General features: G+C 45.9%; 2 protein-coding genes across 2 annotated transcripts in view; one reads left to right on the top strand and one right to left on the bottom strand.

Moving 5' to 3' along the window:
* The window catches only part of FGD1 (FYVE, RhoGEF and PH domain containing 1), a 54,862-nt gene extending 47,796 nt beyond the window's left edge, over positions 1-7,066 (top strand). The window contains exons 17-18 of the mRNA XM_035140955.2: positions 1,572-1,715; positions 2,620-7,066. Coding sequence (XP_034996846.1) covers positions 1,572-1,715; positions 2,620-2,871 — 396 coding nt within the window. The 3' untranslated portion in view covers positions 2,872-7,066. The remainder of the gene's footprint in view (positions 1-1,571; positions 1,716-2,619) is intronic.
* TSR2 (TSR2 ribosome maturation factor) lies at positions 6,991-16,287 on the bottom strand. The gene is made up of 5 exons (XM_035097098.2): positions 16,001-16,287; positions 12,426-12,516; positions 11,319-11,410; positions 8,231-8,404; positions 6,991-7,748 (listed from the first exon to the last, which is right to left on the bottom strand). The coding sequence occupies exons 1-5, from the start codon at positions 16,250-16,252 to the stop codon at positions 7,635-7,637; spliced, it is 723 nt and encodes a 240-aa protein (XP_034952989.2). The 5' UTR covers positions 16,253-16,287; the 3' UTR covers positions 6,991-7,634.
* Positions 16,288-20,571: the final 4,284 nt, after the last annotated feature.

Below are 20,571 nucleotides of genomic sequence, written 5' to 3'. Positions count from 1 at the left end.
ACCTTCCAGCATAGCGATCAGATTCTTAGGAAACCATGCTGTTTTAAAGTGTCTACTCCTCTTGGTTGAGTATATGGAGTTGTCTTATAACTGAATCAGATCTCCTGTTGTCTCAGGAGATCTTGAGCTGAGTTTTCTTCCAGCCCTGCAGTCTGAGATGCTTTAGCTCAGGAGGGACTGAGGGACACACCTGGGACCTCCTCCATGCAAAGAAAGTGTGTGCTAAAGTTGCAGGTAATGCAACTTTTAAAAATCTACGGTGGTATTTAGCACTTTTTTCACTCCGAGTAGGCCCACTCAAGTTAATGGACTTGACTAACTTACGTTCATTAATTTCTTTTTAAAAAGAGTTTTCTGAAAGTATGAAAACTCTAGGAGAGGCTTTCCTTGCAGCTCTCTGTCCTTCCCTGTGTCCTGCTCATTATCCTACATGTCTAATTACCTGGGTTTATTATCATCATCACCATTTGAATTTATATACTGCCCTATACACAGGGGTCTCAGGGTGGTTTGCAGAATAAAATCAAGATATAAAACTACAAAATACATAATAAAATCAAAAACAACAACCCAATAGTTATACTGATCACTTGCTCTGGAGAGCAGTCTTCCAACTTTACTGCACGTTCAACGCAAACACTCACTTTTTGCAGTGGTGATAGAGGTGCTGTTGAGACCCACCTTAGATCCCGGTACCGGCTACTGATCCACCAGTTGAAATCCAGAGCAGATTCTCAAGGCTTTCATGGCATATGGTTGAAGCTCCGTGTTTTGCGGCCCTGGGAGGCTCTCAGAGTGGCTTGCAAAATAAAACTGCACTCAAACCTAGTGCAGGAGCAGAAATTGCAGACTGTCCATGCTGAGGAGCCAGGATTATTCATACAGCATTTCCTGCCCTCCTCCTTCTCTTTGTTTCTCTCTGGTGTGTTACACAAGGCAGCAGGCTCCCCCTAAAACACTCTGGGGGCAAGGGAGGGGGGCTGAGTTCCTGCATCTCACTCAGCCCATTCTGGTCACAGCCTTCCCTAACAGTCCCTCGCCACCTTCACCTTCCTTTGCCCTTAATCTTACACATATGGGATTGTTTTAAATATTCTTTTACTCCTCCACCTCCTCTACTACTACAGAATGGAGCTTGTGGCAAATGAGTCAACCGTGGTTCACCTACTGGTGCAAATTTCTAAGCTGCTTTCATATTTGCAGAGCTACTCAAAGTGTGCCTCTTGCCTGCATCAGACTTTTTTTTAAAAAAAAATATCTGTATTTTAAAAATACCGTAATTTCCACTGACCTCCCGTTACTCAGTGATCAACACACAGGAGCAGCTGGGAGATGCTGTAAAGCCACTTAGAGGAGGTTGTTTTTTAGTCAACGGTGCATAATTTTTATGAAATAAGTGAATAAATGGTAGTGCAATTCCTGCTTTGGGGTGGGGACTGGACTGGATGTTTCCAGAGATCCCTTTCCATCTCTCGGAATTGCAAAGTGATGCTCTGTGCTGACGGGCTGCTGGCTGTTGGTGGTTAGGAATGTGTGGATCTCATAAGGACACTTTTCTGGCCCCTCTGCAGAAACAGGCTTCCGTGGTGGCAGAGAACAGTGTGATCTGCAGCTTCTTGCACTACATGGAAAAAGGAGGGAAGGCCTGGCACAAAGGCTGGTTTGTCGTCCCCGAAAACGAACCCCTGGTGCTGTACATCTATGGAGCCCCACAGGTATGGCAACGGCACTTGGTTCTCTTGCATGCTGCTTCTTGCCCAACATATTATTCAAAGGAGAGGCCAAGGCCACAGATTACCTTTGAAGTAGGGGTGGGGAAGCTGCATGGTGCATCAAGATAACCAAGTGCACACACACAAAAAATTAGCAGGGGCAATTAGAATAAGATCTATTATTAGATTAGAGGGACCCAGGTGGTGCTGTGGGTTAAACCACTGAGCCTAGGGCTTGCTGATCAGAAGGTCGGCGGTTCGAATCCCTGTGACGGGGTGAGCTCCCGTTGCTTGGTCTCAGCTCCTGCCAACCTAGCAGTCCGAAAACACGTCAAAGTGCAAGTAGATAAATAGGAACCGCTACAGCGGGAAGGTAAACGGCGTTTCCGTGTGCTGCTCTGGTTTGCCAGAAGCGGCTTTGTCATGCTGGCCACATGACCTGGAAGCTATACGCCGGCTCCCCCGGCCAATAATGCGAGATGAGCGCCGCAACCCCAAAGTCGGTCACGACTGGACCTAATGAACAGGGGTCCCTTTACCTTTACCTTTTATTAGATTATTGATATAAACCTGCAGAATGTATTTTGTGTAGTTAAGTTTTTACCTCTATCTTCAGTACATTTTATTTTATTGCTATGGCTAGTGGCCGATGCAAATAAAGATTCTTCTGATTCTGCATGGCCCTCCAGAGGTTGCAGGGATCCAGCTCCCACCAGCCCCAGCCAGCATGGCCCAGTGGTCAGCAGAGATGGGAGAGCTGCAGTACATCCCTTGCGTGGTTCCCCTGGCCTGACTTCAAGGCACGCTTCGGCCTGGTGTTGGGAAGGCAGAATGCTGTGCTAGGCTGGCAGTTGACAGCCTGGCCATGTTTGTGGCCTTCTGACCTCTCTCCCTGCCTGTCCTGCAGGATGTCAAGGCCCAGCGCTCGATGCCTCTGATCGGTTTCGAAGTGAGCCTGCCTGAACCCGGCGAGCGGGTGGACCGACGTCACGCCTTCCGGATCAGCCAGAGCCACCTGTGCTGGTATTTCAGCCCCGAGACTGAAGAGCTGCGGCAGCGGTGGATGGAGGTGCTGAGCAGGGCAGGCCGCGGAGAAGAAGGCAGAGGGCCGCCCTCCATCCAGGAGGCAGATGAGGATACGGAGGTGGAGAGAACCTAGAGGCAGAGGGCTGGGCAGCTGGGAATTGCGGATTCTGCCTACTTTGGGAACTTGCTCACCGTTCTCTGACCAGTATACTTGAACGTTCCTTTCTCCCTCTCTCTCTGGCACTTTCTCCCCTTCCTTTTGGTCCGCATCAACGCAGCCACCCTGCCCCTGCCGCTCTGTGATGGCAGCATTCCCAGCCACCCAAAGCTGCAGAGGCGATGCACGTCACACGTCCTAACGTTTGCTCCAGGCCAGTTCCTGCTCCTAGCACATAGTAATCGGAGCACCTCCACTTTCTTCCTTTCGTCCCATCCTCTATGCAGGAAGAAATGGATCCGAGCGGGTGGATGTCTTCCTTCCAACACGTGCTTCCCCCCCTTCTTTGCATCTTAAACCAAGATCTGTTTTTTCAGTCTCCACTGCTTACTTAGCACTTACTGAACATATGTCTTCTGCAGTGGTTTTGGGGAAATTGGGGCAGGATAGGGAAGAGTGTTGAAACAATTCTTTCAGTGGAACACAAACAGGGGCATGGGAGTTTTCCTCTCTTGAGCATTTATTTCCCTTGCTTGTTACCCTCCTCCCTGTATTTGTGTGAGACTAGGTGGCGTTTTGTCTTGTGATGTTTCCTCACACAATACTGACCGTTTTTGGACCTGGAAAGGCTGATTTGAGGCTGCCTTAGCAGATGGATTATGACGACTTGAAGTCTCTCTCTCTCTCTCTCTCTCTCTCTCTCCCACCCCACCTCCTTGAACAAAACAAGCTTTGAACAAGCAAGCTGGGACATGAGAGCTAGTTAGAAGAAGAATGAGCCAGGGTCCTTGTCCTTGCTATAGCATGCAGGGTCCCCTCTTACTGATAAGGCAGCCCCTCCCTCCCAGCAATTGGACCGTGGTGCCTGCCGCCTGCCACCATCCAATCTTCCTGCCTCTGCCAAGGGTTCCAAAGGCACAGCCCACACGAGAGCTCTCCTGTGCAAGCCCTGCTAAGGTGGGTGGGGCTGCACAAGGCTACAGATGACATCTTTGTAATAATTGCTCTTCCAGTTTCAATGTGCTTGAAATTTTACACATTGCAAATATGCTCCAAGGTACTTTCAACACGTGAAAGAATGCAATAAAATCATGTAGAAGTCAAGATAAATCCAACAATAAAAAGGTGGTGGTGGGGGGTTTGACAGAAATAAGCTGCCGAAAATTGATCATGTAAAATATACAGTACCTGGAAAAATGTAATCTACAGTTGATTTTTCTAAGTGAGCAGCAAAAACTTATGGCATGGTGAGAGCAGCCTGTCAAAGGGTTACCCCCTGAAAAGGAAATGTATGCCTAAAAACAGGTTATGGTTATCATATAATTATAAAGTTGGGAGGGACCCCAAGGGTCATCTAGTCCAACCGCCTAAAATGCAGGAATCTCTATGCATCCAACCTCTACTAAAAACCTCCAGTGAAGTCCATTCCACTGCCAAACAACTCTTACAACCAGAAATTTTTTGCTGATGCTTAGTTGGAATAAACTTCCTTGTAACTTGAAGCCATTAGTTTGGGTCCCACCCTCCAGAGCAGGAGAAAGAAAGCTTGCTCCATCTTCCATGTGACAGCCCTTTAGATATTTGAAGATGCCTATCATATCTCCTCTCAGCCTCCTCTTTTCCAGGCTAAACATACTCGACTCACAACTGTTATTCATAAGGCTTGGTTGCCCTTCTCTGCTCACGTTCCAGCTTGTCAATAGCCTTATTAAACAGTGGTGCCCAGAACAACACAGGATTCCAAGTGTAGTCTGACCAAGGCAGAATAGAGCAGAATTATTACTTCCCTTGATCAGAACACTATACTTCTGTTGATGCTGCCTAGAATAGCATGAGCTTTTTTTTTGCTGGTGCATCACGTTCAGCTTGTGGTCTAGTAAGACCCCTAGATACTTTTCACATGTATTGCTGGCAAGCTGGGTGTCCGCCCCGCCCCCATCTTATAGTTGTTCAGCTGGTTATTCCTGCCTAAGGGAATAGAACCTTGAATGTGTCCCTATTGAAAATCATTTTGTTAGCTCGGGCCCACTTCTCCAATTTGTTGAGGTAATATTGAATCCCAATCTTGGCTTCAGCAGCACTGGCTATCCATCTCCGTTGGGCGTCATCTGCAAATTTGACAAGCATCCCCTCAATTCCTTCATCCAAGTCATTTATAAAGATGTTGAGCAACAACAGGCTGAAGACAGGACCCTGCAGCATCTTACTTGCCATTTTTTCCAGGGTGATGAGAGACTACAGTGGTGCCTCGCAAGAGGAATTTACTTCGTCCCGCGAATCACTTCGTATAGCGAAAAATTCGTTTTGCGAAGCGGCTCCCATAGGAACGCATTGAAGTGCGGTTTCCCATAGGGTGACTCACAAGACAAACAAAATTTTTCATCTTGCGAGGCACCCTATGGGACGGGAAAAAAATGTCTTGCGAAGCGCACCATAGGAAACTTCGTCTTGCGAGTCTCCATTGAAATCGCAAAACGAAAGCGTTTTGTGAGTTTTTCGTCTTGTGAGGCATTCGTCTAGTGAGGTCTCACTGTATTAGCGAGCCCTCTTTGGGTTCGGTCATTCAGCCAGCTACAAACCCAGCTAACCAGTTACCTCATCCAGCCCACATCTTACAAGCTTCTGCGCAAGAATATATTTGTCAAAACTAAAATTATTTTACTTTTTCAACAACATGATGTGCCTAATTTACAACTTCTTTAGCATATAAGATTGTACTATTTGGCATCTTAATGGAACTTAAGAGCAATCCTGTGGATTTTTAAACCCACACCAATGAATAGAGCCTACTCCTAGGTAATTGGCGCTTCAAAAGTATAAATGCCATGCAGTGTGGAATCCTATGCCACTGAGTTTGGTTTGGATAGGTTTGCAACCTTGGTTTTCTACAAACAAAAAACCCTGGATGCAGGATCCCCCCCTTAGTATCTGCAAATGTCGTATTCCCTGAATTTACTATTTTTCTGGCCTTCACATTTTTAGGATAGGTGGGCACCAGAATGAGACTCCGCAAGCTGAATCTGAACACAGACAAGACGTTACCCAAGAGCCTGGATGGCTACCAGTTAATTTTGCACAAAGTTGTGGGTTTTTTGTGGTGCCTGCCTGATATTGTCAGCAAAACGCCAGCCAGAATACCACCCACCTCCTCCCAATTCAGGATGGGTTAATCCTTTCTGGGTGAAATCTATTAAGGTAGAAAAAAAGGTGCAAATGACCAGTTTACAATTTTAAGCCCCGATTTTATGCACCCCCAAGTTGCATTCATTTTAGAATTGATGTCAAGAACTGCCTTGCTCAATCAAAACAAGGTGTATCTACCAATACATTAATCTGCCTCTTGAGCTCCTCACCAGCAGGGTATGACAGCAATAGCCATTCTCCTGTTCTTTGCACCTGCTGTTCTGAGTGATTCATGGAAATGCCATTTACCTACCCTAGCTAATATAAAGCCACTGATAAAACTTAAAAAATAAGATGAGGTCACAACCACCTTTGAGCAGACAAGCCCCATGCCATATAAAATAGGGTGCTTGTGCAGCAGATACTCCTAGCGGATTTTTGACGAGAAAGGGGGTCATTACAATGGGGGGGGAGAAACCTCTCTCGCACAGCCTTTTCTCAAATGCAGTCGCTTCCCTTCTGCAATGCACTTAAACATGAGTCGGTGTCCCTCCGTTCTGTCCCAATCCTATATCGGACTGTCACAGGAGCTTCCTACGATCCCTCCAACATTTCTCTCCCCGTCCGCTTGCTTCTACTATTCTAATTTACATGTGAGCAGGTTGGGGGTGGGTGTTCTAAAAAGCAACACCCAACTTGGTTGCCCTGTTTTATGAGAGGCTCCTGGTGGGTGCCTGTCCCAATTCTTTGCCATCCTCTTCCCACCCCCACCCCCATTGTGGTGTAGAGCTAGTGCATGTAACTTTTATATTAAAAAAAGTCAGTATTAAGGGATATACAAAATCTTACCAAAATAATATTTTATTGTCGCTCATGTACAGTGGCTGGCCACTACAGAGGATAGGGAAGGGGGCTTCTATTGAGAGAAGTGCCCTGTCCCACAAACAAGGATTTGTGTATTGTCCATGTTACTTTCTAGTTTCATTATTGTATTTGGTTTTCCATTGTCGTCTTTTTTTTTTAAATACAGAATTTTGTTTTTCTGTTATGCTGTATCTGTCTGTTTCAATAATGTCTAGAATGCAATCTTTCCCTTTGGGATGGGGTTGAGGGGGGGGGGATATATTGGCCAGATTTAGTCTTCTGGGAGTTGAAGAGGAGGCAATGGAGATTGTTGAAATCAGTGCCTTGCCATGGAGGAAGATATTTCCTTGCAAAAGAATCCCACCCTGCTGCTAAAACAGCCATTTTTAAGCACAAGGAGGTGGCGGAGGTGGAAGATGGCCTCCCGTGCATTGAAAAGAAAATCACTTCAAGGATCCTCAGCCCTTTGTGCTGCTGAACCTGCATCCCCTTCAGCGCAGGAGAGCCTCTACCAAGTGAGGAGCAGAGGGACCAAGTAGCTGTGTCCGCACAATATACTTAGGCCTGTGCAGAAGCCTCACACCAAAAACATCTCTTGTCATCCAAGTTGCTCCTTTTGATGCTTTAAAAATAAATATTAGTCCCTTGCAGCTGGGGGTGAGGGGAATCACACAGTCCCATTTCCCCAGCCGTGTCCCTGCCGCACCAGCTCAACCAGAACTCCTGCAGTCGTGGTGCCTGTCCCTTGTTCTTCATTTCTTTTTCTTCCTCACCAAGGTCCAGCCATCTTCAGGATCTGCACTGGAAGAAGGAGGTGGGCTGGGCTGTGGTCCATTCATGCTGGGAGCAGCACTACAGTCCATAGCCTGGGTAGGGGGAGAAAATGAGACAATGTTACCAGTGACTGGATTTAATTGCTGTTTTCTGGTTCACGTAATTTCTGTTTTTAACTTTCTGGGCCAAAACCCAGTTTGTAGCCTTCACTGTTTGAAAAAATACAAAGGCAGTAGTCTGTAGGATATACAAGGGAGCGTGCTTCACAGAAGCCTGTCTCTGGGCAAGTCCAAGGAGCCATGGTTCCTTAACCTCATCATCTGACAAGTTTAGACTGGAGCAAATGGCTCCAGTCACCTGGACCTTGGTTATGCACCATAACTGTTATTTCTCCTTCCTTCATGGCATTCAGCCATGTTTCCCTCCTTCCCTCCATCCTTGTGTCAGCCTACTGAGTTATGAAGAAACTTGAAATCTGGTTCTGAATAAAGCCAGCAGATCAGAGATTGTGCAAAACAAGTGACAGGCTGGCTGGCTGGCTATTTTCATGTTCAGTGCAGTTTATTTGCCATACCTCTTCCTCGGTCCCCTGTTCCTCCTCGCTGCTGCTTTCCTCTGCTGGCTTTGATTTTGCCGCTGCCACCTTTGCCTCTTGCTTCTTCTGAGCCAGCCGGACAATGGCTTCATGCACTGCTGCTCCCTCTCCCTGCTGGCACTGACCAAAGAACAGGCGCAATTGCTGGCTTACCTACAGTGCGGGAAGAGGATCGAGTCTCTTTCAGTGACCAGAGCAAGAACTTCCACAGGGCTAACCACTGCAGCAATGCCTCCTCCTCCAGAGCTGGCACTAGAACTGCATCTTCCATCAGGCCACACACACAGCTCCTAGAGCAGAGAACGGAAGCCAGAGGTTCCTGTTCTCAGCATATCTGCGTGTTTACTGCTGAAGTTGGCAGCCATCTCATTATACTTCTATTCATACTAATAGAAATAGCAGCAAGATACAGGAAAAAGAATGCCATTTATATTGGGGAAGAGTTCTTTCCATCTGCAAGCACACTCGAAGAGGGCTGAGCCAGGGTCAGAAGTGGCTACAGGGTGCAAGTCACAAGGCCTTGACATGCACCCGTCCTAATGAGAAAAGAGACATTGCCTTAAAAGCCCCCCCCCCTCCTCCCGACTTTTCTCGCTGGGAGAAGTGTCTGCCAATTTTTTTCCAGCTTGGGAAGCTAGACCTCCCACCAAGCCAAGCAACAGGGTAGGTTGAGATTGGTTTATGAGTAATTCACACATTTCTCTCTCTTCTTTGGTAACCCTTCCATTTTCTAAATGAGGGTGCCATAAAGGAATTGGTCCTAAATGGGTGCAACCAGCTGCTGCCTGACATTCAGACAGAGAGCATTCTAGGAAGTAGTGTCTGAACTACAGCGTCTTGATATAAGCATCTCTCCAGTGTCGTGGCCTGGAAATCTGGCAAGAGGGCAGTCTTGGTTTTCCAGAGGGCAGATCGGTTGAAATAGCTTTTAAGGCAATGGCAGTTTAGTAGCTATTCAGAAACAGAGGAACAATATGAAATTCAGTCTCTTAGATATGTGATGAAATATCAACAATGGTGGGTGTTATGTTTTTATGCCACCCTTCCTCCAAGAAATTCAGAGTAACATACGAGGTTCCCTCCCTCCCTCCTCCTAATTTTATCTCCACATTAATCTTCTGGGAATGCCTAGGCCAAGAGGCAGTGATTGGCCTAAGGTCACCCAGTAAATAAGTCTCCCTAAGGCTCTAGTTTACTGCTAGGCTGTGCTAACTTTCAGTTGACTGCATAAACTGATCCTAATCAAAAAGCAAGAGTAGTTTTGTGTGAGTGATTGTTCTAGCTACCAGTTTTAAGATAGGATTCCTTGCCTTGCAGAAAACTGACAAAAACCTGCCTTTTCTCTGTTATACTACCCTCTGCAGTGCAAAGGTGAGAAGCAGCATTTGGAAAAATTTGGCTCCCCAGATTTGGAAGGCAACTTCATCTGACATTTTTCCTTCTCCACTGTTCTGTAGCTGCAGTGCCTCAATGTACAGTGCAAGGGTGCCCCATAGTGGTAAATGGCAGTCAGATCAGGGAGGAAAGAGGCATTAAGATGTCTAGGAGGTCCTGGCTGGATTACACGAATGAGGGAGAAATGGGATATAGCTGGTGTGGACCAAGAAAGCAACCCTTTATAAGGGCTGAAGAATCTATCCAAAAACAAAAAAAGGAATAACTAGTTTGATGTGTTTGTGCTGCCAGGTCCAAAATTCAGCTTCCTGCACTGCATCAGAGGCATCTATATGAGGGCTGAGATTTTGAGGGTTAATAAAAGAAAGTTCTACTCGTATTTGCAGAAAGGCTTTGTAAAGGCAAAGTGTCAAGTGCATTTTTTTTAAAAAAAAATCAGCTTGCTGTGAACTAGCAGAATTCATCTCAAGGCTGCAGTTTGGGGTCTGCCTTATAATAAGCTAACATTCCAACCCCATGGGTTTTCCTTCATATTGAGGGGACTGGGGTAGCAATCCTGGTGCTTTATTTGTGATTCACATCCTTGGCTTGCTTTTGCTCTCCAGTTGTGACACTTCATGCAATGGATTGTGTAGGTTCATTTGTGGGACACTGACATGGTCTGTCCTGCCCTGCATTTGGACTTGGTGACTTTCTGGCCTTCTTTCAGACCTATGATTTTTAGAAGCATCCAGTCATCAGGAAGGAGAAAGCAAGCCGTTCATGACCTACCACGTGCCCTGGTGACTTGCAGACCAGTCTGCTAGACTGTCGAAAGCCAACCCCACTTGAGGTGTCAACAAATACTGAAGCATGGTAAACTGGGCACACCTGAGACTGGCTCTGGCAAAGTACAGAATGAGAAGAAGGTGCTGAGTCCCATTTCAGTCTAGAGGAAAGCAGTGGAATTTGCTACCAAGGAGTGTGGTGGAGTCTCCTTCCTTGGAGGTCTTTAAGCAGAGGCTTGACAGGCATATGTCAAGAATGCTTTGATGGTGTTTCCTGCTTGGCAGGGGGTTGGACTGGATGGCCCTTGTGGTCTCTTCCAATTCTATGATTCTATGATTTCTTACATCAAAGCTTCACAACCAGCAGACAAAGTCAATCTGCTTCAGACTGTAAAGAGGGGATTGTTCATACGACTGAATGCTTCTCTGTACCTTAAAAATAAATAAATCTAGATGTACAAACTAGATGCAAGGGAGAAAAGTTCGAGTGTAGCTTTCTCCCCAACATGACAATTTTGGAAGTGTACTTTTTTTCTTTTTACACCAAGCAACTTTCAGTCACATGAGCCCTTATTTGCAGTTTGAAGTGGTACAGGCTAGTTTTTCTCACCTGCTGTTTGTGAGAAACAAGTCCTAAGAAATACCACTGCACTCTTCTAAGGGAGACAGGAGATCTAAGACAAGAGATGATGCTCATCCTCAGTGGGAAAACCAGCCAGTGCAGATTTGCAGGAAGGAAGCAAATGTGACACAGCCTGGAAAGACCTACCATATACAGTCCCTTGGAGCACTAGATGCTTCCATCCCAACAGTGTGTGTGTGTGTGTGTGTGTGTGTGTGTGTGTGTGTGTGTGACACCAAGGACTTGGAACCCAGGTGTAGGGAAAAGAGGGCCTTGTATATACCTGAGCTAAGCTTCCATCTTCTATCATAGTGTCAAATTCATTGTTCATCAACTCAGCAAGGAAATCTTCTATCTCCTCCAGCTCCAAGTCAGCTACAGAGAAGAAAGGTAGACAAGGAGTTAAAAGTCTGTGTAGAAAAGAGGGAAGAATTCAGTGATTCAAGTGGCCAGGAACTCCGTAAGAGATGCCGGAAAACAGGCATGGGGACCCTTTGGCGCTCTCAGATGTTGCTGCACTGCAGCTTCCATCATTCTTGACCACTGGTCTTGCTAGCTGGGGATGGTGGGAGTTGCAAGTCCAACAACATCGGATGGGTGTGTGTGTATGTGTGTGCGCAGGTTCCTCCATCCCAACCATAAAGGTGGGGATTCAGGCTCACAGATAGTACCCTGCCCAACTGAACCCCAAAGCCCCCAGCTGTAATCATTCAACCTAACTCTCTTGCCAGAGCTGGACGCACAAGACAGGAACTCTTGACCTCAGACAACATGTTAAACCACATGTCTCTCCTGGTCTCCAAAACAGTTGTGATTAGCTGAGTGACACTTCTGTACATGGCTGAGCTTTTCAGAATTGTAATAAAACGATTCTACCATATTTGTTTTGTCTCCATTCCATTTTAGAACATTCAGAGGGGGTTTCTTGACTTGCCAATGTTCACTGTGACAGTGAGGAGGACCCTGACTTAGAGCACTGAATGAGCAAGATGCTCTGCTCGTTGCTGCAAGCACCTCTCTGGCTGCTACTTCTAGGTAACTGTGAGAGCAGCTTGACTTGAGCTGCCCACCCCACCCCTAAATTAAATTAGGCACCCACCATGTTGTGCCAAACAGAGGGCAGACCCAAAGCCTGCAGGTCTCCTGTTTGATGTTCTGCCTTTTAGTGGACTGGGTTAGTATTTGTCCTGTTACTGATGTTCACAGATGAATACTTTTATTTTTATTATTTTCTGTTGTCGATTTTACATGTTTGATAAGTTGCCCTGTAATTTAATATTAAGTTGCTTTGAGACGTTTCGTTAACAGCTATGAGCATGTATAATAGTTTTATCTTCCATGGAGTCTGCTATCTAGTTCAACAGAACATTATCTTGTTTAGGTACCTCACCATTGCTTTGAAAGTATTGCTCCACAGCCTCCACCATCCATTCAGCTTTCTCTTGGCTGTAGGCCCCTCCAAAGCCATTTTCAACTGCGACCTGCATGAGAAGACAAAGCTACGTTCATAAAAGTGAGTAGTTAGGCAGTTCTGCAGGAAGCAAACTCCAAACAAATGAGTGGAGGTTGCTTGGAGTGAAAACGGAGATTTCAAGAGTGCTGGGGCTGGTTTAATACTATCTTCACACAAAGTGATATCCAATGTTAATATAGTCAGAGTAGATCCACTGAAAATCAAATGACTTAAGTAACCTAACTCCGTGGATTATAATGGGCCAACTCTACATATGACTTAGCTGATACCACCCACGTTTTCAGTCCTGGTTTGCACTACAAGAATGTAACAAAACAGTTTTGGGGGGTTTTCAGTTGTGTTTCAGAAGATGAATTGGGGGAAAGCCACTTCCTCCCTTTGTCACAGATGTGTTATGGCTATGATGGGCAGGGCATCTACTGGGTAGCGTCAGTGACATCAACAACACCACCTCCAACAATCCTTGGAACCTTCATTTTTTCATTTAAGATGAAGGAGAAACATAAATGTGAGTCTGCCTAAAGCACAAAGGTCTGACCAAACTGCGGGAGGCAGTGGAAGACAGGAGTGCCTGGCGTGCTCTGGTCCATGGGGTCACGAAGAGTCGGACACGACTAAACGACTAAACAACAACAAAAGCACAAAGGAGGGGGCATGAGTGACAGCCCACATGTACAGTGACACAGCTTTCCAGTTTCCTGTTAGTACCTTTGTACCACTTCAAACTGCAGATGAAGAGCTCTGTATAATAACTAAAAATAAAGAAGTGAACTACATTGTCACCCCTGGTTATTTCAAATCTCCTGGTTCTTTTTTAAAATAAATTTTAATGGGGCTTATAAAGAAAAATACAAAGATTATTATCAAATATCATTTTTGTCCAAACTAAAACATTAATATAAAAGCAAAAAAGAGAAAGAGGTAGGGAAAAAATGAAGAGAAAAAGATTTGAGAGAGAAATTAAGATGCTAAAGAATTTCTGATTCTTTATCTGACCGCTATATACAAACATTCACTTTATTCACTTTTTTTAACACCTAATAAAGCGACTTTCTAGTAATCATAACCTTCAATCCTCAAATCCAAATGTCATTATTTCTTTTTCTTTTTCACTCAAACCCATGAGAGGTTTCAAATCTTCATTAACAATGACTTTTCTCTGATTAAACATGTCAATTTTGTCATCTCAGCTAGTCCATTAATTTTAGCAACCATTCAAAATCTTTTGGTTTTTTCAAAGTCATGCAACATTGAGAACATCAGGCCTAAGGCCTCCCTAGTCCAGGATCCAGTTTCCTACAGTGCCCAACCAGAAGCCCACAGGCAGGAGAGAAGGGCAATAGCACTTTCCCACTGCTGTTTCCTGACAGCTGGTGTTCAGAAAGGCAGGCTGCCTGATTCCAGAGACAGCATGCAGCCATGACGGCTAGGAGTCATTGATAGCCTTACCCTCCATCAATAGTCTAATCCCTTTCAAAGCAATCTGTAAGTTGGTAGCCATCACTACATCTTGGGGAAGCTAATTCTACAGGTTAACTGCACTGCTTAAATATGTTGCTGCCTTTTGTCTGGCATGTTTACTCAAATGTCAGTTGCACAGTGCTTATGCCTAGGTGAGTGTTCTTTGGATTATAGCCATAGTTTCCACCTGTATTAATTTTTCCAGGATGTATATCAGGTGCAAATAGTTGTGTAACGGAGTTCTTCTTCAACAGCAGAGCATGCTAACCAACTGTAGCTATTAATTGGCAACACCAGTTGTGCATGTAGGTACCATATTGAACCCCTTGGTGGATAGGCACAGAGTTCAAAGTTCTGAAAATTATACTTATTCAGGAGGTATATTTGTATGCCATATTAAAACTTTTACAGATTGGTTTATTCGTTTCAATTTCTTCCATTCTTGTTCTGGACACATACAGAACGGGGATCATGCTTAGAAACAGTGATGTGAGGAGGAAAATTTTCAAGTTCCAAATTTTTCTATGGATATCTTTCAGTTTCCTATGGTCATTAGTAATAATGAATGAATGCCAGTTGCAAATACAGTGGTACCTCAGTTTACAAACTTAACCTGTTCCTGAAGTCCGTTCTTAAACCAAGGCATGCTTTTCCTCATGAGGCCTCCTGCCGCTGGTGCCCTTCCAGCATTCAGATTCTGTTCTTAGACCGAGGTAAGGTTTGCAAACCGGGACACTACTTCCGGGTTTTGCGGAGTTCGTAAACAGAATCGTTTGTAAACAGGACTGTTCTTAAACCAAGGTACCACTGTATGGTAATGGGCAAGCTCGGCAGTTTCAAAGTTTTTAGCTTTGTTTGTTAAATAAAAGTAAAATAAATAGGTCAAATTAGATCACAATAGGCATCATAAAAATTTCCAATGCCAACTTAAACATTTTCCAGTTTTCCAGAAAACCCGCATCATGGCTTAGAAATATGTCTAGCCGGAGCTAATATTATTGTTGTTTAGTCGTGTCCGACTCTTCGTGACCCCATGGACCATAGCACGCCAGGCACTCCTGTCTTGCACTGCCTCCCACAGTTTGATCAAACTCAAATTATATTTGGAGCTAATATAATACAGTTAAAAAGTAATGCTTAAAATGATGTCATGGTTGCACAGAAAAGTTACCAGTATTCACATGTGTACGACATAAGTAGCAGCAGAGAAGACACATTTACAGCCTCAGTGCGTTTTTACCCATTAAGTCCTGGCCTGTATTTTGCCAGAACAAAGGTGGCAACCCTACACACCAGCAACCAATAAAGTATGGAGCTACAGGTAGGTAGCCGTGTTGGTCTGGCGTAGTCGAAACAAAACAAAAAAATTCCTTCCAGTAGCACCTTAGAGACCAACTAAGTTTGTCATCGGTATGAGCTTTCATGTGCATGCACACTTCTTCAGATGCATGCACACGAAAGCTCATACCGATGACAAACTTAGTTGGTCTCTAAGGTGCTACTGGAAGGAATTTTTTTAGTAAACTATTAAGACCGCTTCCATCCGCCTCACACCTTGCTTTAAAAGCACATTTCGCCTTTCTACTATTATCTGAGCTCATGGGAAACACCACGAGGCAGTGATGGCCAACAATTGGGATGGATTTAAAAGAGGATGAGACAAATCCGTAGAGCAGAGAGCTATCGATGGCTATGAGCCAAGACAGCTTTGTTCTGCCTCCCCTGAAGGAAGCGGTATGCATCTGAATGCCACGTGCTGGAAGTGCAAGAGAGAGGGTTTATTGGTTTGCTCATGTCCTGCTTGTATGAGAACAGGATGCTGGACGAGATGCGCCACCCGCCTGATCCAGGGGGGCCCTCCTTATGTTCTTAAGCCAACTCCGCATTCTTTGAACCTGCGGCAACATGAAGGAAATGCACTTTGCACATGCTCGCCCTCCCCGCAGGCTCTTTTGCTGCCTTTTGCTGACAGCCTCCGGCTCCCGCTCCTCTCCCCGCCCTGCTTCCTGCCTGTGGTGAATGAATCCTACCTGCAGAGCAGGCCAGCTGCCCAGGACAGCCTCGACCCCTTTTCGGAAGAGGCCACGTGCCTCCGCCCTCGGAGTCGCCATCACCAAGCGGCAGGCAGTCACGAGGCCAATCGCCGAGCTATCGATGAGCGGAGGAAATGGCAGGCGGGCAGGCGGAAGGAGCCGAGCGCGGAGCCCGCGATCGCGCCTCTCCTTTGTCAACAAAGGCAGAATCCGAGAGCAGAGCCGCTTCGAGCCCAGCCGGCGGCGCATTCACCTTCCGCCCGAAAGCAGCACTATGTTCCTGGACGCCATCTAAACACAAGGCGATGTGTTGCTGGTCTTCCTCCGATGCTTGTTGCCAAATGCCACTGGACGGCGTTTGAAACTCGGGGGTTTCCACGCTTGTGGAAACATTAACTTGGCAGACATCCACCATCCATACAGCTACGATTCAGGCACCATCCATACAGCTACGATTCAGGCATCATCATGGAAAGCTAGGCAATCTCAGCTGGAATCGCAGAAAGTCACTGGATAGGCTGACTTTCAGAAGACTTCAGTGGCTGCCTGGCAGGATACCACAGATCGGAACCCAGCCATGATCCTGCAGTCCGTCCGTCCCCCCCTTATGCTCTCACCACAGTGGCACCAGGAGAAACACCGCTCCCCTCCACCTACTGCCCGCTCCCACTGGCAGCATTTTAAGGGGGGATAGCTTTTGAATGAGTTAACCTCTGTGGTAGCCAATCACCACCTTAATTTACCCCCATATGCAATGCCCTAGCCATTTCATTTCATATATCTATAGTCCTACCCACCCTATTGATCTATAAAATCTAAAATTTTATAACTATAGATTTAATAACTCTATAGGATGATTTTTAAAAATCGATTTTATAGCTCTATAAACTGGCTTGGGGATTTCATTTGGGGTAAATTAAGACAGCCGACAGCCACCATAGATGGGAACTGAGCTTTGCTTCCATTCAAAAGCAGCACTGCTGCCTGCCAAACCCTAAAATAGCTACCCTGGGGCATGGGCAGAGCCAGGGGGCACCTGCCCCCCCAATTCAAGTAAATAAATAAAAATACTTAACTAACTGACCAGTTGCATAGCATATAACTCGGTTCTGCCCCCTCCCAACATAAAGCCTCTGCCCCCCTAAAATAAATCATGGCTGCACCCATGCCCAGGGGGGCAATGTGTGGTGGTGTGGTCATCAGACCATGGCCCTTCTGATACCTTTGGTCAGTGCCTGACTTAGCTGGCAGACCTGAGAAACACATCACAAACACTAATGTATCTTCTCTCCGTGAATGGCAGGAAGACATTTAGCTGGGGGAAACCTTTCCCACCAAGGGCAAGCAGATATGAGATCTTTCTCAGGTCAAACCTGAGGACTGTCATAAGACTATATAAAGCCAAGAATGCTTCCATATGACCTGTTTATTCTGATTTGTTTTCAGGGAGAGGAGACAATGTTGGCTATTTATTGAGAATTCATTCAGATTTGTTTGTGGGGAGGTTAGATAATGTTGCATCAAGCAAATTTTATCCCACACTTTCAAGTGCATTTCCCTATCACTATCCTTATCACCCAGGTGGCGCTGTGGTTAAACCACTGAGCCTAGGGCTTGCTGATCAGAAGGTCAGCGGTTCGAATCCCTGTGACGGGGTGAGCTCCCGTTGCTTGGTCCCAGCTCCTGCCAACCTAGCAGTTCGAAAGCATGTCGAAATGCAAGTAGATAAATAGGAACCGCTACAGCGGGAAGGTAAACGGTGTTTCCATGTGCTGCTCTGGTTTGCCAGAAGCGGCTTTGTCATGCTGGCCACATGACCTGGAAGCTATACGCCGGCTCCCTCGGCCAATAATGCGAGATGAGCGCGCAACCCCAGAGTCGGTCACGACTGGACCTAATGGTCAGGGGTCCCTTTACCTTTTTATCCTTATCACAAAAACTCTGGTCTTTTGGAGAAGAGGATTTGTTGTGCAATAACTCCCAAACAAGTATAATGATACAATCTGAATTTGCCTGCAAGTGATTGAAAATCACACAAAAATAGTGACAGTCTGGGAGCACCTTAAGAGAACTGCAGGAACAAGGGGAAGAATGTGGACTTATATCGTGCATGATGGCAAAATAAAACCAGTCACAGGTATTTGGGTGCCTCCTTCCTCCCGTTCACAAAGTTCTGGATCTTGGAATTTCTGATCCTGACAGTATCCTCACTCTTTATTTCAATTATTATTTCCCAGTACAGATTCTCCTCATATTCCACCCCAAAAACATAGGACCCAATGTGAGATTATGAGAATAGAAGATCTGCCCTTCAATGGTGCAAAATCCTGGGTAAGGGGATCTTTTTTTTTTTTTACAGCCAGACATTAATACATGACTGAACACATCTCACATCTTTGCTGAATTCCATCAGGAAAATTATGGATCAGGTGCCTCGTGGCACAAAACCCGCAAGAGCACAAATCGGCCTTGTCCTCTAGTGACTTGCAACACAAACTGATTATTCTTCTTTGGTGATCACTTGTAGCCGAGTAAGATTGTCTTCCATAAACACGGTTTTAACAATGAGTCCGTAAGTGACTGTGGAGGCCAATTCTGGATCCACACGTCCTTCTACAGTGGGGATTGGTTTGATCACGGGGTGGATTTGCCAAGCGTGTCTTCCTCTTAGCACGTTTCTCCCTTGTCTACTCAGAAGTAAGCTCCACTGTATTCAATGGGATTTACTCCCAGGGAATGGGTATATAGGAGTGCAGGAATATAATCTATATCTGTAGTTCCAGAAATATGTGCATATTGTTTGAAGTTGATAACATTTGTTTTTTGCTGCTTTGTTTGGAAAAAAGGAGGACCACAGGGCAGCAGAAGATTGCATGACGTGGTTTTTTTTTAATCTTTAAAAAACCTGTTCCACTATACAATCGTTATAGAAAAAATAGGGGTGTTGGCTTTTGCTGCCCAGTTCCCCAAGGGACTGAGTCCTCTTAAGTCCATGATTGGTCAGAGATGAACGGATGGAGGCAAGATCCATAGAAAGAAAGGCAGATCTTTGTTGCAACAGGGTTCCCTCCTCTCCTTGCAAGGAGGTAGGAGAGACCCAGAACAATGATGTGCTAGCCCCTATAAAGACCATCCTCCAAAATACCATACATACACCACAGAAGGAGGCAGTCTCCAGCAAAAAATGGAGAGTGTTGCTTCTCTCCTGCCAGGATGGTAACAGGCCTGGAAACGATGTCTTATGAGGAATGGCTTAGGGAGCTGAGCATGTTTAGCCTGGAGAAGAGAAGGTTAAGGGGTGATATGATAGCCATGTTCAAATATCAAGAAAGAGATTCCACCTAAACATTAGGAAGAACTTCCTGATAGAAAGAGCTGTTTGACAGTGGAATTTGCTGCCAAGAAGTGTGGTGGAGTCTCCTTCTTTGGAAGTCTTTAAGCAGATTTGACAGCCATCTGTCAGGAATGCTTTGATGGTGTTTCCTGCTTGGCAGGGGGTTGGACTGGATGGCCCTTGTGGTCTCTTCCAACTCTATGATTCTATGATACCTGAAGATGCCTTACTTTGTTGCATTTTCTGGGTAGCCTGGCCATTCCTTATAGATGGTAAATACTTTAGTTCCTGAATCTTTTACACATATTGATAGTTTGCTCAGCTTGATACTTGCCAGACTGCATTTGCAAGGAGGTGCAAGCCCCTACAGCCCAAAGATAATTGGAAAGCTTTTCCCATTTCCTTCCTCCTTGCAGAGAAATATTTGAGGAAAATTTGGGAGTCAAAACAGCTTCAGGATTGCTCTCCTGTACTATTTCAGTCACCTAGTTTATAAACAGTACTTATGATTTTGTGTTTGCCGTGTACATTTATGAACATTTATTCTACATTTGAGACCTTAGAATTCTTAAAACTCAATGCATGGCCTTAACGCCTTCTCTTGTCAACACTGAGGTAACTCCCGTTACAATGCGCGGCAACGCAACGACCCCCATCCCTTCCCATTACGGAAGGCAAAGCAAAATGGCCGACGTGGAATCTCACCCGCCGCTACTCTCCCGCCACATTCCCCGCCCGCCCGCTTTCTTCCTACAAGGAAAGGCCGCTTTGTACTACAATTCCCAAGAAACCCCGCGCGCAAATAGTCCGATGCCAGGGCTTGTTGGGGGGGGGGAGCTGCTGCTGGCAGATGCAGTCAAGTCAATGGGGATTATCCCCCCCCCTCTCCTGGCGCTCGCTGCCTCTCCTCCCTCCTTCCCCGCCTCGCCTCATCTTAGCGGGCGATGGTGAGGAAACCGAGGTTTCAGCAGCTGGGTCTTTTCTGGGGGTAGTTTCAGTGGCTGTGGAGAAGTAGTTGCCCAAGTGTGAGGGGGGCGCTTTACTCGCCCCCAAAGAAGAAAGGTCAGTGAACTAAAATGGAGGTTCCGTCGGAGAAGGTCTTGGGAAGCGGCGTGGTCCCGACTCCCGAGGCGGTCCCGCTCCTCAGTGCAAAAGTCCTGCGAATCATCTTTTCGAAAGCTCACATATGTGCCCTGCTTTCTTGCAAGGGGCTCAAGGCAGCCTCCGTTCGTGC

This window comes from Zootoca vivipara, chromosome 16 (genome assembly GCF_963506605.1).
Source record: "Zootoca vivipara chromosome 16, rZooViv1.1, whole genome shotgun sequence".
Lineage (NCBI taxonomy): Eukaryota > Metazoa > Chordata > Lepidosauria > Squamata > Lacertidae > Zootoca > Zootoca vivipara.
Note: the sequence above shows the minus strand (reverse complement) of the source record. Positions and strands in the feature narration are given on the sequence as shown.

Coding starts and splice junctions, on each gene's coding strand:
- TSR2 (XM_035097098.2), bottom strand. CDS start 16,252: ATGCGCCGCCGGCTGGGCTCGAAGCGGCTCTGCTCTCGGATTCTGCCT. Junction 12,517..16,000: donor GCAGCTGGCCTGCTCTGCAG/GTAGGATTCATT, acceptor CTTCTCATGCAG/GTCGCAGTTGAAAATGGCTT. Junction 8,405..11,318: donor AAGATGGAAGCTTAGCTCAG/GTATATACAAGG, acceptor CCCGCACTGTAG/GTAAGCCAGCAATTGCGCCT.